This window comes from Apaloderma vittatum, unplaced genomic scaffold (assembly GCF_000703405.1).
Source record: "Apaloderma vittatum isolate BGI_N311 unplaced genomic scaffold, ASM70340v1 scaffold18198, whole genome shotgun sequence".
Taxonomy (NCBI): Eukaryota; Metazoa; Chordata; class Aves; order Trogoniformes; family Trogonidae; genus Apaloderma; species Apaloderma vittatum.
The window spans coordinates 6,871-20,194 of record NW_009731441.1 but is presented as its reverse complement, the minus strand read 5'-3'; the positions used below and the strand labels follow the sequence as shown (position 1 = coordinate 20,194).

At 38.7% G+C, this 13,324-nt stretch overlaps 1 protein-coding gene across 1 annotated transcript in view; it reads right to left on the bottom strand.

Moving 5' to 3' along the window:
• The window catches only part of NPC1 (Niemann-Pick disease, type C1), a gene marked incomplete at its 5' end in the record, with an annotated part of 20,567 nt that extends 7,243 nt beyond the window's left edge, over nt 1-13,324 (bottom strand). Inside the window, 15 exons of the mRNA XM_009875191.1 lie at nt 267-407; nt 497-624; nt 1,428-1,542; nt 2,171-2,353; nt 2,773-2,962; nt 3,952-4,054; nt 5,008-5,108; nt 5,651-5,877; nt 6,233-6,603; nt 7,156-7,232; nt 9,141-9,390; nt 10,029-10,196; nt 11,075-11,250; nt 11,814-11,920; nt 13,202-13,324. Of these exons, the coding sequence (XP_009873493.1) occupies nt 267-407; nt 497-624; nt 1,428-1,542; nt 2,171-2,353; nt 2,773-2,962; nt 3,952-4,054; nt 5,008-5,108; nt 5,651-5,877; nt 6,233-6,603; nt 7,156-7,232; nt 9,141-9,390; nt 10,029-10,196; nt 11,075-11,250; nt 11,814-11,920; nt 13,202-13,324 (2,460 nt within the window). The remainder of the gene's footprint in view (nt 1-266; nt 408-496; nt 625-1,427; nt 1,543-2,170; nt 2,354-2,772; nt 2,963-3,951; nt 4,055-5,007; nt 5,109-5,650; nt 5,878-6,232; nt 6,604-7,155; nt 7,233-9,140; nt 9,391-10,028; nt 10,197-11,074; nt 11,251-11,813; nt 11,921-13,201) is intronic.

The following is a 13,324-nucleotide window of genomic DNA, read 5'->3' as shown; positions in this document are numbered from 1 at the left end:
CAACATGTGATTTTTTTGACATGACTAGAAGTGATTTGACTGTCAGTCACACAATTCTTAAATCTGAGCCTTGGACAATCTAAAAGTCAAGCCTCTTATTTACTAGAAATACTCTTGCAGTTGCAAAAGCTTATTCCAATATTAATGCCATAAACTTAATTTCCTTCATTGTGTTGAAGATGTTTTTCTTCAGTATGAGACCTTCAGGCTCACTACACTTTTGCTGAAGTTTAGATGACTGGTTACTGTAAACAGAGCATACATACTACTATTGGTCTCATCCAATCCTTAAGCAGGTATGGAGAATATAGATTTTTGAAGAACAGAAATAAGATGCTCTCAGAATGCTGGACTCCACTTGTTTCTTCACTGCTTTTGATGCAACACAGAATATCCAGTCTATTCCTCTGAAAATTGATTAAATGCCAGACTTAGTACAGTTCTGCAGAAGATACCACCAGTATTATGCTGCAGTTACAGCTGCATTTAGACTCACCTCTTGACGCTTTATATCCAAGCCCAGGAGACTTACAAAGCAAGTGACTTGAAGAATAAAGTCTATGAGCACAGCCATTCCAGCAAAAAGGGAGAACGTGCGAACCGCTGGCATAGTAGACATTGTCCCTGAAGGAAGTGATCCAGTTTTTTAGACAAGCAAGCTCTCTTCTCTTTGAAATGCATGAGCATTTTCTAGACACATACCCACTTTAAGTGTAAGAAGGACAAAGAATCTTTCTCTTCAGAGTAAAGAAAACAGTTAATGAGCTTGGCTATGAGTGCTGGCTTTGATCTGTTTGACAGCATCATGGCCATGCAAAGAATTGAAAAGCTTTAAGACTTCTCAATACCAAAGTTACTAGTCTTGTGCAGGCCATATAAAATGGTAGTTAGGAGGGCTGTCAAGCACGATCTTGCTTCAGTATTGTCACTGAATGCAAGTTGAACCAATGGCAAATTACACTCCAAGTACACAAGCTCATTATGAAAGGCAGCCAATTTATACCTAAAGGGTAGTAACATAAAATACACCTGTAATACACACTATAAGAGTGAATCTCAGTCATAGAGAATTTTTCCAAGAAATTACAAAATTACTAAATGCATGTAAGAGCTAGTACAACCCTGGTATTTGATATATTACTAAGGTCAATTTGGACTTTTCAGTCACTATAAAACAGTAAAAAGCTCCAGGCTTTTAAACTGAAGAGTTTGAGAGATTCAGAATTACACCTTTTTAACTGTGCCATTGTCTTACAGTATGGCAACACCTATCCTCAGCAGAGGTCAAGTTAAACTTCATTACAATAATGAACAAAACTAAGCTAAACTTCCTCTACAAATTCTTGTTTTGTTTTTATATTTGATTTTGCAATTATATCATGCAGGTAAGAAAAGGCTCTTAGCTTCAAATATTAGAGAAGTCTTACCAAGAAAGAATGCCACAGTCTCCGAAAAGGATGAGAGAAACATACTGGGTGCCACATCTCCCAAGACTCTGCCGATCTGTTTATCCAGAGTTTCTCCCTGAAGGCGCTCATCTCTCTGTTTTAAGGCAATAATTTATTTTTATTAGGAATCACGCCAGTTAGAAAGTGCTTTCATATGGCTTAAAAACAAAGAGGAAAAACAACTGTTAAACATCCAAACCTCTTCCTTTAACATCTTCACTGCATAAAAAAAGATTCTCTATACACAAAAGCACCACAAACATCCCATGTTGTTGCTTCAAACTTGAAATAGAGTAGCAAGTTCAGTACTTCAGCCCAAACCACACACTTGCCAGAGGCAGTGCCAGGTTCAGCAAGTTACTGAACCTGTCAATTAGAAAGCTGATTATCCATTAAGACTTAGTGTCAGAAGTCCCTGGGCTGAAGCACATAGTTTAGTCCACAATAACCACACACAATACACTAAAAATTACCACTGATCAAAATGTAGTATCAGAACAGTCAAGTTCTACAACTACCAGAGAAGGATATTTAAAATATTCATTTGTACATCCTTAGTATGTGGAACAGAAACTACATTAAATGAGCTTCATAGGGGTAAGTACAGACAGTCTTGGCTCTCTTCAAGACCACTGGAATGCATAAGACCACCTGCTTTAAATGAAGAGCCTTCAAAAAGGTAACAGCCACATTTAGAAGAGTCTGTATGAAGGAATACTTACCTGAAGTGTCTGGACTATAATGAAAATGTTGTCCACCCCAATAGCCAGCACCAAGAAGGGAATTACTTCTATCACAATAAGTGTCAGTGGGATTCCAAAGTAGCTGAAAATGCCTATAGAACATGCCACCGAGCTCAATACAATCAAGATGCCTGCAATGCCCAAGGAGATCTTTGAATCCACCTAAAAAAAAGAAGTTTTAATGGTTGTCAACCAAATCAACATCATCATGTAGGGCAGATTACAGCAAAGGTAAAACAAAGAAACAAAATATCCTTATATCTAGTGTAGCTAGTAGAAAGCTTACTTTTCTGGTTCTTTTGAAGATGCATATATTAAAAAAAAAAATCTTGAAGCTACAAGTCTTGAAACTTTAGTTGCATATTTGGAGTGAAAATAGGCTTAGTTGCAAACACAAAGCACAAACGAATAGCCAAGTATGACAGGAAGGACAATACTCTCCCTAGCTCCTGCCCACAGAGGGCTCAAAGACAACATGATTATTTTTGCAGAATGCTCATATTCGAGGTCACTAAAGATAAGAAAAACTAGTCAGCAAGCTGTAGCTTCAGCATTTATAGAAATGAGAACTACACACATACCAGCAGTCTTCTCCAGCTCTGGATATGACCCAAAGCTATGGAGATGTAGACAAACATTACAATGTAGCTTATCAACACGGTGCCAATATCACTCTCACTTTCACGATTGATTTCATCTTCAATACTTCGTTCAGCAGAAAATGATATAGTTAAGTTTGGATTATCATACTTCTTCAAGAAGTTGATAAACCTAAAAAAAGAAAGTCAGTCATGCTTTAAAGCACAAAACATCTTGTACTAGAAATACTTGGAAGAATGTTGAAAGCAAATTTGAATCATCCCTGTGGTACAAGGGCACACTGTGGCCAGACAGTACTTTGAGGGACCTTCCTCATTTTTGAGAGGGGTGCTAGCTATACATCCCTAGGACTCTACTCCAAGAAGCAGAAATACACCATGCTGAAATAAATACTTTCCATGTCCTCTGCAGAGTTTGAGTACATCAAACATCTTAAGTAAGTACAAGTGCAATTTTCTTCAAAGCTTGACCTAGAAGTACACACGTAAAATGTTACTGCAGCTTGCTCACAATATTTGAATAACTTTTTAGCCCTTATTTCAGTTCTCCTAACTCAAAGAGAGGTGCTGGCAAAACAGGTAGACTTTTTAGTATAGTATTTTTATCTGAACTGTTAGCCAGAGCCATTTGCCTGCATAAGCCAACACCAGCCCTTCAAGATGAAGAGGACCAAAATTTTAGGTACTCCTCTGGGAGACATTTTGAAAAATTAAAGTTTAAGAGTTACAGGATGATGCTGGACCTTTCTACTGGTGTTAACAGCCCAGTAGATTGGCTACAGTTACACAGGTAGACTCTTCAAAGAAAATGAATCAAATCTTTATCAGCAAGTACTACTGGACTAGACGGTCACTAACAAGACTACAACCTATAGACGGTCACTAACAAGACTACAACCTATAGACGGTCACTAACAAGACTACAACCTATAGACGGTCACTAACAAGACTACAACCTATCTCCTCAAAGCAAGTAAGCGTGCCAGATAAAGTAAAAGCCTTATGACCAGTATGGTCTGCCCTTAACCAGTTTTGCTGCCTCTCAAATCAACCTTGTAGTTATACTGAGAAACTGTCAGTATAGTACAGGTGTTTTTCACATACCTACATTTAAAGCTGCTTTAAGTAATGTATGCACTTCAGAACAAGAAGCTTACTTACTCCTTTTCCCATGCCAAGGCTTTCATTAGCTTTCTTGAGTCATTGTAGTAGTTGTTGACAGGTAGAGTAATAACAAGAGCTGTAGCATTATTATAGTTATCATCTACACAGTAGGAAACAAAAATTGTCAGCCATTATGAAATGGAGCTTACATGCCAGCATAGCAGTTACAGTTATGTTTAAAATGGGTATTTTCAGAACAATTCCATGCCTACAACTCCATTAAATGCAATCTATTTAACACCAAGTTCTCAAACATATTACTGAAATAAGAACAGAAGCTGATAAGCCCTCCTAATTGCATTCAAAAGTAACTATTCATTCATTATTTACCATGTTCACAGCACTCCAACATTAAATTGTTGCATGGTTAGATAAGGCAATACCATACAACCAAGTGCTTATGACTTTCCACCTAACTAGAAACAGAACGTGGTTTCCTAAACACTGTGCTTCTTGCATACTTTAATGTTACTCAAAGCAAGTAAAGTATGAAATCCCTACAGTTGAATGAAGAAGTGCTTGCCTTCAAAGGCTGTTTTAGTAGATTTTTTGTATGGTTGATGTATCAAGTTATATTTATTGGATAAATTGCTTGAAAAAAACTGACTTCAGAATAATCATGGAAGGATTCCCTTTGTGAACACCTAAATCTGTTCTTAACTGCTTTGTCAGATCAGTGACTTTATTCTATCTCAAAAGCAAAACACACGCACATCCCAACATGTCAACTCGAGATACTTCACGTCTTTTAACTAGTCTCCAGAAACCAACGATCCTTTAGCAGGCCCAAAGCAGAGTGAACACCTGCAAACTTGTCAGCAGGACAAGTATGTTCCAGTCATAGACTGCTTGCATTTTGTACTTCCACAGTAGTCTGCCTCCAAATCTCAGCACTCATCTTTGAAAAGTTATTTAATATCCTTACTTAGTGAAAAGTTTAATAAAACTCCACCTTCCCTGGAGTGCCTTTAAACATTTGCGTTAAACGAGTGCCAAAGACAGCACACAAGTATGTACTCTGAAGACTCGAACTGCAGTACTTTTGCCACCTACCATCATACCCTCCCAACACCAGCCATGGAAATACAGGTCCACCAAATGTTCCTAAGCAGGGATCATGAAGCAAGCTTGTGTCATTCAGTGATGCTGGAGCCCTAAAGAGATCATCAGTGATAACTGTTAGCTTCTGCTTGACAACTGAGATACAGCACACCACAGAACAAAAAAGTAAAAAGCTTGTGTTATAACTATCAAGAGACAAACGAGACAAGACTGCTAGCAACACATTACCCTCATGCTACATTTGGTTTGAATTTAAACATAATTTTAAATGTGTCTTCCTTAGAAGCTAGATCTCGTCTTGGAAGCTCTACCCAACTGAACTATAAAGTGAAGTGACCTTAGAAACTGCCTTCTCTTATGGAAATCTACTTCTCAGAAGTGTCTGAAACGCATTTAATTTAAGCCAGAGCCAGTGGCTACACCAACCCAAAACCTGATTAAAATGTAACACCTGAAGTACTAAGACACAGAAACACAAAAGCTAGCTACACTCATCTACAGTTCCACACAGTACAGTTTAAACAGGCGGAAGAAAATGTTCCAGGGGGCAGTGAGAACAAGCTAGTTTTGCTTGCCAGCAAGACAAAGATCTAACTGGCCTACAGTGAAAAAGACACGCAATCGTACTGCTTACCGAACACAGTATAAGAAGTGAGTGTGGTAGTCAGCATAGACAAAGAACTCATCCCCAATGGTGTGGTCTAGAACAGAATGACTATTCTGAAAGTAGTTGAGTACACTCAGTATAGTGCAGTTGCTGTTGTAGGGAGCAAGAGGAGCCACGCAAATGTCTTTCAGCATTACAGTCTCATTGTCAAAAGAAGCAGTTATGTTGACAATAGCATCCTGCAAATCCAGTACCTAGAAAAAACAAACCAAACCATGGTTTAAAGAGAAGCACAAGAAAACATTTCCCTTGCAAGACAGAACTCAAGTTATATTTCTTTAAGTTTCCAGAGAGAGTTGCACATGTCAACAGAAGCACATGACTAAACCTAGGATTTTTGTATTCATACAAAGAATACTTACCAGGTCTCAGCTTCCAAGTCTACATATAACAGATTTTCAGCAAAACATTTTTACAGCATGACTAGGATTTTTAATATGAATATCTAGTGACTGTTTTGATGGATGCATGGCATTACAGATGGAATGCAACTCCACATGGTTATACCCATTAGATATGTTTAGGTCTTACTCTTGGAAAGTCAGTTACCTGATGGAGAATCTCCTTGGTAAGTGGAGGCCCAAAAGGTACATCAGCTCCTGATGGGTAAGGCGAATAGGTGTCTGGGTGGCTGTTTGGTGCTTGAATAATTAGTTGTTCAGTACGAAAGAAAGGCCCAAAGTGTGTGTCAAAGTACTCTTTCTCCTTGCGAGCTTGGCTGCTTGGAGCTGACCAGAGATCTACAGGGTTTGTAGTTGCTTTAACATATACGAAGCCCGAGCAGCACATTGCAATGAAGACCACAGAGAAGAGGATAACAGGACGTGGATTTCTGACACAGAAAGCCCCCCATGATGTGAATGTCATCCTTAGGCCATTCTCAAACCTTTCACCAAGCCTTTCACCACAGGTAATTTTTCCTGTAAGAGCAAGAAGTAAACAGTAGATGTTTGAGACTGACAGTCAGAACCACAGACCAATCCTTGACTGAAGTCAAGGGGGCAGCAACCAGCTTGTACCCAAGACTGCCCCTGCTAATGTAAGATTGCCTTTGACAACAAATAAAAGGCAAGAAGCACCTAAAGATATATAAGCTTTAGAACGAACTACCTCAGCTGCTACACTAATTAAACTACAGGTCTTTAATGGTATGCTTTGAATGGATACACAGATGAGTCAGAACATGCTTAAACTGATTTTAGCATCATGTTGTCCCCTTCACCACCAGCTACAAAGCACTCAAGAAATTCCTACTAGCATAGCTAGATTCATAAACTGTGCACCAGCATCCAGTAAAATTTAGTTAATTGCTACTGTAAAAAAAGAGAGATACTGGCCCAAATACCAGAAGAAAGCCCTCTAAGAATAGATTATATGGCCTAATAATGCTAAGATTCTAGAGCCCATCTACAGGACGGGGATGTAGTTAAACTGAGTTTCTAATAAATCTATACCTCTTATCTGAGACATACCACTGTCATGATGGGAATTCACAGAAAAGGCTATATTGCTGTCAATTGGTGTGTACTCTGAGACAAAGTGCCGCCTCCTGCAAGACAAAAAACCATGTTACACCCTGCTCCCCCAAAAGGTTTCTTACTGTACAACCACCAAAAGATGACAGTCCAATGCTAGAAATAAAACTAGGTATTTAACTCCTCCAGAATCTGTAGGCACCATGTTCCCCCTACACCCATCCACTCAAGAACAGCAATTTCCAGCTTTGTGATCCTCTGGAACAACTTGCAGCCACACTGGCTTATTTAATAAGCTTTTCCAGCTTAGATTAAATACATGTTCTTTATGAATCTTCAGAAGATCAGCAGCATTAACAGCACACAGATAATTTCTTCTAGGTTGATTATAAAACATAAGAGTGATAACATTTGTGAGAGATTTCTCCATTAGAAATGTTTTACTTCATTAGTCAGTTATACCACTTAGCCTGAAAAAACGAGGAAGCAAAGAAAAAGTTCGGTACTTCCTTCCTGTTCTGAAGGCAGGCAAGATATAGTACAGAACACTTACAAGACCTATATGGTTTATACTCATTCCTGATACCCAGAGCAGGAGATAAGTTCAATAGCCTCGTCATGGTAATCTAATCAGACCTTCAATTACAGCAGGATGTTTTGGTCTATGAGCCAGACATCTCAAAACCCCTTACCTTTTCGTGTGGTTTATTAGGCACGTGGCACAGTACGATAAGGCTGTTGAATATGTCATAAGCTTGTTGTACCCACTATACTTTTGCATATATAGATTTCACTCTTATTATACAGCAATTTCAGATTCCTGGTCACAACTAACAATATTAACGTTGCACTGAAAGTAAGTACCACCATACTTAATGATATTAGAAAGTGGAAAACACTATTAATATTAATAGGTTTCCACTGCTCTGGATTGCCAGCACACCCACCCTAAAGCATTTATAGGTACGGCTACTCATGCATTTTACAAGCAAGCATCACACAGTACAGAGAAGTTGTCTTGCTGTCCCTTACTTTCCAAAGTGCTGTTATTACTGGAAGCCCAGTTTATTAGTTTCTTTTTTTCCAAAGCTGGAGACAAAGTAAAAGTATTCATGACTTAGTTTGCAATAGGGCAGGGATTGTTTTGTTAGAAGTATCAATCTGCAGGAAAACTATGCTATGATTGCACGTTGCTGCCAATACTAGATCCTGCTCTCTCCCAATGATCCAGAACTGAGTTCCTACAATCCCAGTCAAACTTGGTAGTGATTCTCTCCACCCCAGCCATATTTCCTAAAAAAGTATGATGTATTAAACGCTTTGTTGTACATGTAACAACACTTAGAAGTAACATAGGTTTTAATAAAACATTCTGTGGTAAATAGGCCTCTCCAACACTGAAATCTTCCAGTTCATTCCTATTGCAACTTAAGGAATAAGTGATTTGAGGAAGAGAGCAAGATTGCAATTCTACTTTGTCATGTGGGTTCTCCAAGATACTAGTTTATTAGTGCACTGACCTAAACTTAAGCATTGTAAAACCCCACAGCTTCCAGAGAAGTTTGACATTTGAATATGCAGGCAGTTCGCTGCTCCTGGAAGGGAGCAGTCTGGTACCTTAATGTACATCATCCATGAACAGGCACAGCTGAACGGAGATTTTACTACAAAGGCTTAATGTCAGCCAGGAGAAGGAGATATATGTACTTCCTCAGACTTCTGCACACTCTTACATTCTTGCTTATTAAAGTTGAATACTTGTGTATTTGACCCTGTAGCTAGGGATCTTACGAGAGCTGTGCATCAGCTAAAGTGACTTCTGCGCTCACTTTCCACCCCTCTCTGTAAATATAACCATCTGCTGCAGAACAGGACTTTTATTTGGCTGAAGAAGTAGAGACACAAGCATTCTGTTTTTGGCAAAGGAACTCTGAAAGAAAAGGCAAAGCGACTTTCAGAGCTGAGCATTTTGACCAATTTACCTGTAACACCAGACTCCAAAAACTAGTGCAAAAAATATCAGTAGAAATCCCATGTAGGAGATCCACATGATGACATACACAGCATCCAAACCAAACAAAAGCCAAGGAGCAGGCAATGGAGGAGGTTGAGGTTTTGGACCACAAACAATTGAACAGTCCTGACAGCTGCATGGTCCTGTTGAATCATCCACAGACTCGTTACAGCCTTTGGTAGCATTGTTCATAGGATTCATGCCATGGACAGGAACATCTGTGGCAAATCACAAGTTGCAGAGCCAGTTTACTACCAGGTAAAAGTTCACACTTACACTAGCTTCCCAGTTAAACTACTTAACCCTTTATATGAAAACCCCTAGCCTACATATGGAGTATCTTTTCTCAGTCTTAATGCTGAAGAAGCCTCTGCCTTTCCACAGCAGGTACCAACTATTTATGGTTGTCTACTGACTAAGTGACTGGTCACATTTTAGAACACTTGAGTCTATAAAACTAATAAGCACACGCTTCTATCATCCCAGCAATGATTTCTTATTGTCATTATCTATCCAGATGGTGAAATGTGTAACAAGTTCCTTACAAAGAAACCCTAAAGGATCAGGCTACAGCCCTGGTTTCCTAAGGAATACAGTTGCATAAACTCAGTCCATCCCTTAATAAGCTTGAGAGACCTATACAGCAAGAAGCTAGGTACAAAGCAAGCACGAAGTATGACTTGCAAGTAAAAAAAACCAAACAAACAAACAACCAAAACACAAGATAATCAGTGTATCTTGCATTACTTTGAAAACCTCTGACTACAGACATTCATCACTGGGCAGCAACAGTTTAATGAATAGGTATATTAGATAAGAGAGAGGCTTCAAAGGCAAGGACTGGTCAGTTTCTTACCTGAAAAGATAGGAATAATGCTGAAAGGAGTTTGCCCATTGTCTTTACTAAACATGTACTCAATCCAGTTGGTTGCATTGCAGTCCTTGACATCCTTCCCACACAGTAGCCCCAGTGCTTTGACATTACTTGATGGAGCCTCCACATCTTTGCAGGCATTATACATTGCTAGGAAGAATACAGGAAGGTAGAAGAGTGATTAAACTGGTATTATTTGAGTGAGCATTCCAAGTATTTCCAATAATTACAGACTCACCCAGTTCAAAGATCATGCTTATAGCTTTCAAGATGAAAGATCTTAAGACAGTGAAATAACGCTTTCTGTTGTATCTACAGTACTCAAGGTTGCACTGCTTTGTTTCAACTATCCAACTCTGAGCAGGCCATCTGAATCTGCATTACGCTAGCACCTACTTCACCATTTGAGAGGGAACAGTACTTAATGTATTTCCTTTCAGGGAAAGTTATGACATATTTAAGGTACTTTTGACATGTAGGCTACACACAAATTTTTAGGTGTCTCAATTTGATTAAAGGATACTGCACAAAGTGCACAAAGACAATTAATGCTTCAAGTTTGCTATAAAAGCAAAATGCAACCCAAATTTGTTTGTTCTTAGAAAAAAAAAATCTTTGACAAAGGACTAGAACAGTCCATTTCAAGAGGAGTGAGTGCCTCTTGAGAACCACTGCAGTACACTGTGTACTAACTTCACTATCATACTTGCCAGTTTCAGTCTCAGGTAGGCTTTGGAAATACAACATTTGGCAACAGCTATTTTTTTTGAAGTTGAAGTCATCAGGGCTATCAGCTATTAACCATTTGTACAGTTGTTCAGTCTCAGCTGAATCTCCAAAAACACTATTATCAGGGTAACCTCTCCTATCCAGATAGAGGTGTTCAAGTAGCTTTAAGGTACCTATCCTATGCCTCAAACTTTAAAAGACAGTCAAAGAGACACCTCTCCCTCTTAATTCTTCCTGAGAGAGTACTGGTCCTGCTACTTTGACAAAAGCCTGGGTAAATTAACACACTGTTTACTCACCATTTGCAAAGCGTTCTCCAATAAAATACTGTAGTTCTGTAATGCTACTTTTGTTCTCTTTTAAAACGGGATCATAATAAGGTATGGTGCTTGTAACATTCAAAAATTCAGACTGATTTGGACTGCAAGTCAGTTCACAGAAGAGGTTTATCAAGTTGTAAAAACATGATGGACACCTGTGTAGAAAAGTCAACAATCAGATTAAGAGGTAAAGATGTAAGGCATATCTGATCTGATATACACATTAAGCATAAACATTCCACTCGGAGCAAGAGAACAAAATATTTAAATTCTGCAAGTTTTTCATCAGCAATACAACATTAGTTGGTGCTTTAAATTGCTTAATATTCATCAGTAGCATCATCATTCACTAACAAGATTGTTTACCTCAAATAGCAGATACAAGCAGAATTTTACTAGAATTTGAAGGTAAACTTAACTGCTGCCAACAGGAAGGCTTCTGTTAGAACACAACAACTCAACAGTACTTTGTCACCCTCTTCTGAAAGCTTCATTACAAATACAGTAGTCTGAAACTAACTAAAGTTATGTTTATGCTACCAACTAAGTCAATCCAAACTGTAAGCAGTTGGTTCATGAAATTAAAGCCTCCTGACACAGATGAGGAAGTTTTAAATGAAATGACCACCTTTTCTACAGTCTATTTAAACAGAAGAGTCTTAATGTGGTTTCTCACTACATTACAAAGCTCTTCTTGCTTTGTCATTCATTGCCATACCTGGAGAGAAACTGCAGAGGCAGCTGCAAGTTGTTTTTCAAAGTCTGAAGCTGATGAACATCACAGCAAGTGCTAACATTCCCGAAGAATAAACCTGGACAGAGTTCCTTAAATAAAAACAGTATTGATATCAAGAGGGATGGAAGGAAAAGAACATTTAAGACTTCAGAACTTATTGTAGTTAGGGGTTCTGCTTCAGCATATTTCAGAAGACAGTAGCTGTTGCTGTAGGAGAGGCATAGGAAAAAAAATATCAGTCTAGCCAGTGAAATTCTTTAGAGAACAAGGAGACGAATCACTTCTTCTATTAAAGTCATCGCTTCCTTTTAAAACGCTCCTTCAGATGATCTTTAGTCATCACAGGCTATATATAGAATAATGGTGTTTGAGAATCTGTTAGTAAGAGGACAACACGTGTCTATCCAAGTTGAAAGTGCTCCTGCAGCTCAGTGTACCTTCCTGATAGTAACACATTCTGAAGTCTCCAAAGGCAAGCCACTAACCACAAAACAACCAATTACCTGAAAGAGCTATTCCATGTTCAGTTTATAGAAGAGAAATGCATTTAATACAAGTATAACTGATAGTAACATAAAAGAACTGTACATCAAGTCTTCAGAAGCAGCACAGCACAGCAGTCAGCACACCTACATACTTAAGTCACTCCTGTCACCAGCCAAACTGTCATTTAACTCTGTGGCCATTTCACACTTTCAAAGCTTTGAACGGTCATCTGTCAGAAGGCAAGTCTAGCAATATCAACCTGTATTATGCATCAAACACACAAACTCTATTTTGGCTGTCATTTTGTTCCCTTTGATAGCCAAAGCCCAGATAAGGAAATATAGTCTCACAGTCAAGGAGACTGAACTTTGTCCAAGTTTGCTCTATTTCAATGAGTGTCAGTTCTTGCCTTCCTATCTAAGGAAGAGCTCAGGAATGATCATCCAATGGAAAACATAGTTTACTCTGTCCTTCAGAGACCAGAAGGGCATAATGGCACAGTGTATCGTAGTTTGGAAGGGTCTAAAAAAATCCCCAAACCACCAACAGAAACAGTCCAACTAAAGAGTGCTCAAACCAGTGAGGAAAATATGTAGGAAGATGAACCAATCCTGTATTTAAGGTTATGTTTGTGAAAGTCTGTAATCACATGTTTTGGAGACTTCTCGTATCTCTGAACGGAAACTGAGGTAAATTACCTTCACATAGTTGGGGTTATGAGCTATACCTGAGAAATCAGAGATAACCTCTTCACTTTCTCCCTAAGTTAGGATGAGAAAGCTAAAGGACATAGCACAGGTCCAACAGAATCCAATGCAAAACCTGAAGTAATTTAAAATTAGGTGAGTTATTTTTTTAACAGCAGACCTCCAAAAGCAGCTCACCTGCATTAAGTCATAGCCATCCTCTGGTAGTGCTACTGGCGGTCCATCATAAGCACAGTTGTATCTCTTGTCTCCAGAAGCGACTCCACACTCCCCATACCAGACACACAATTGAGAGAGTAC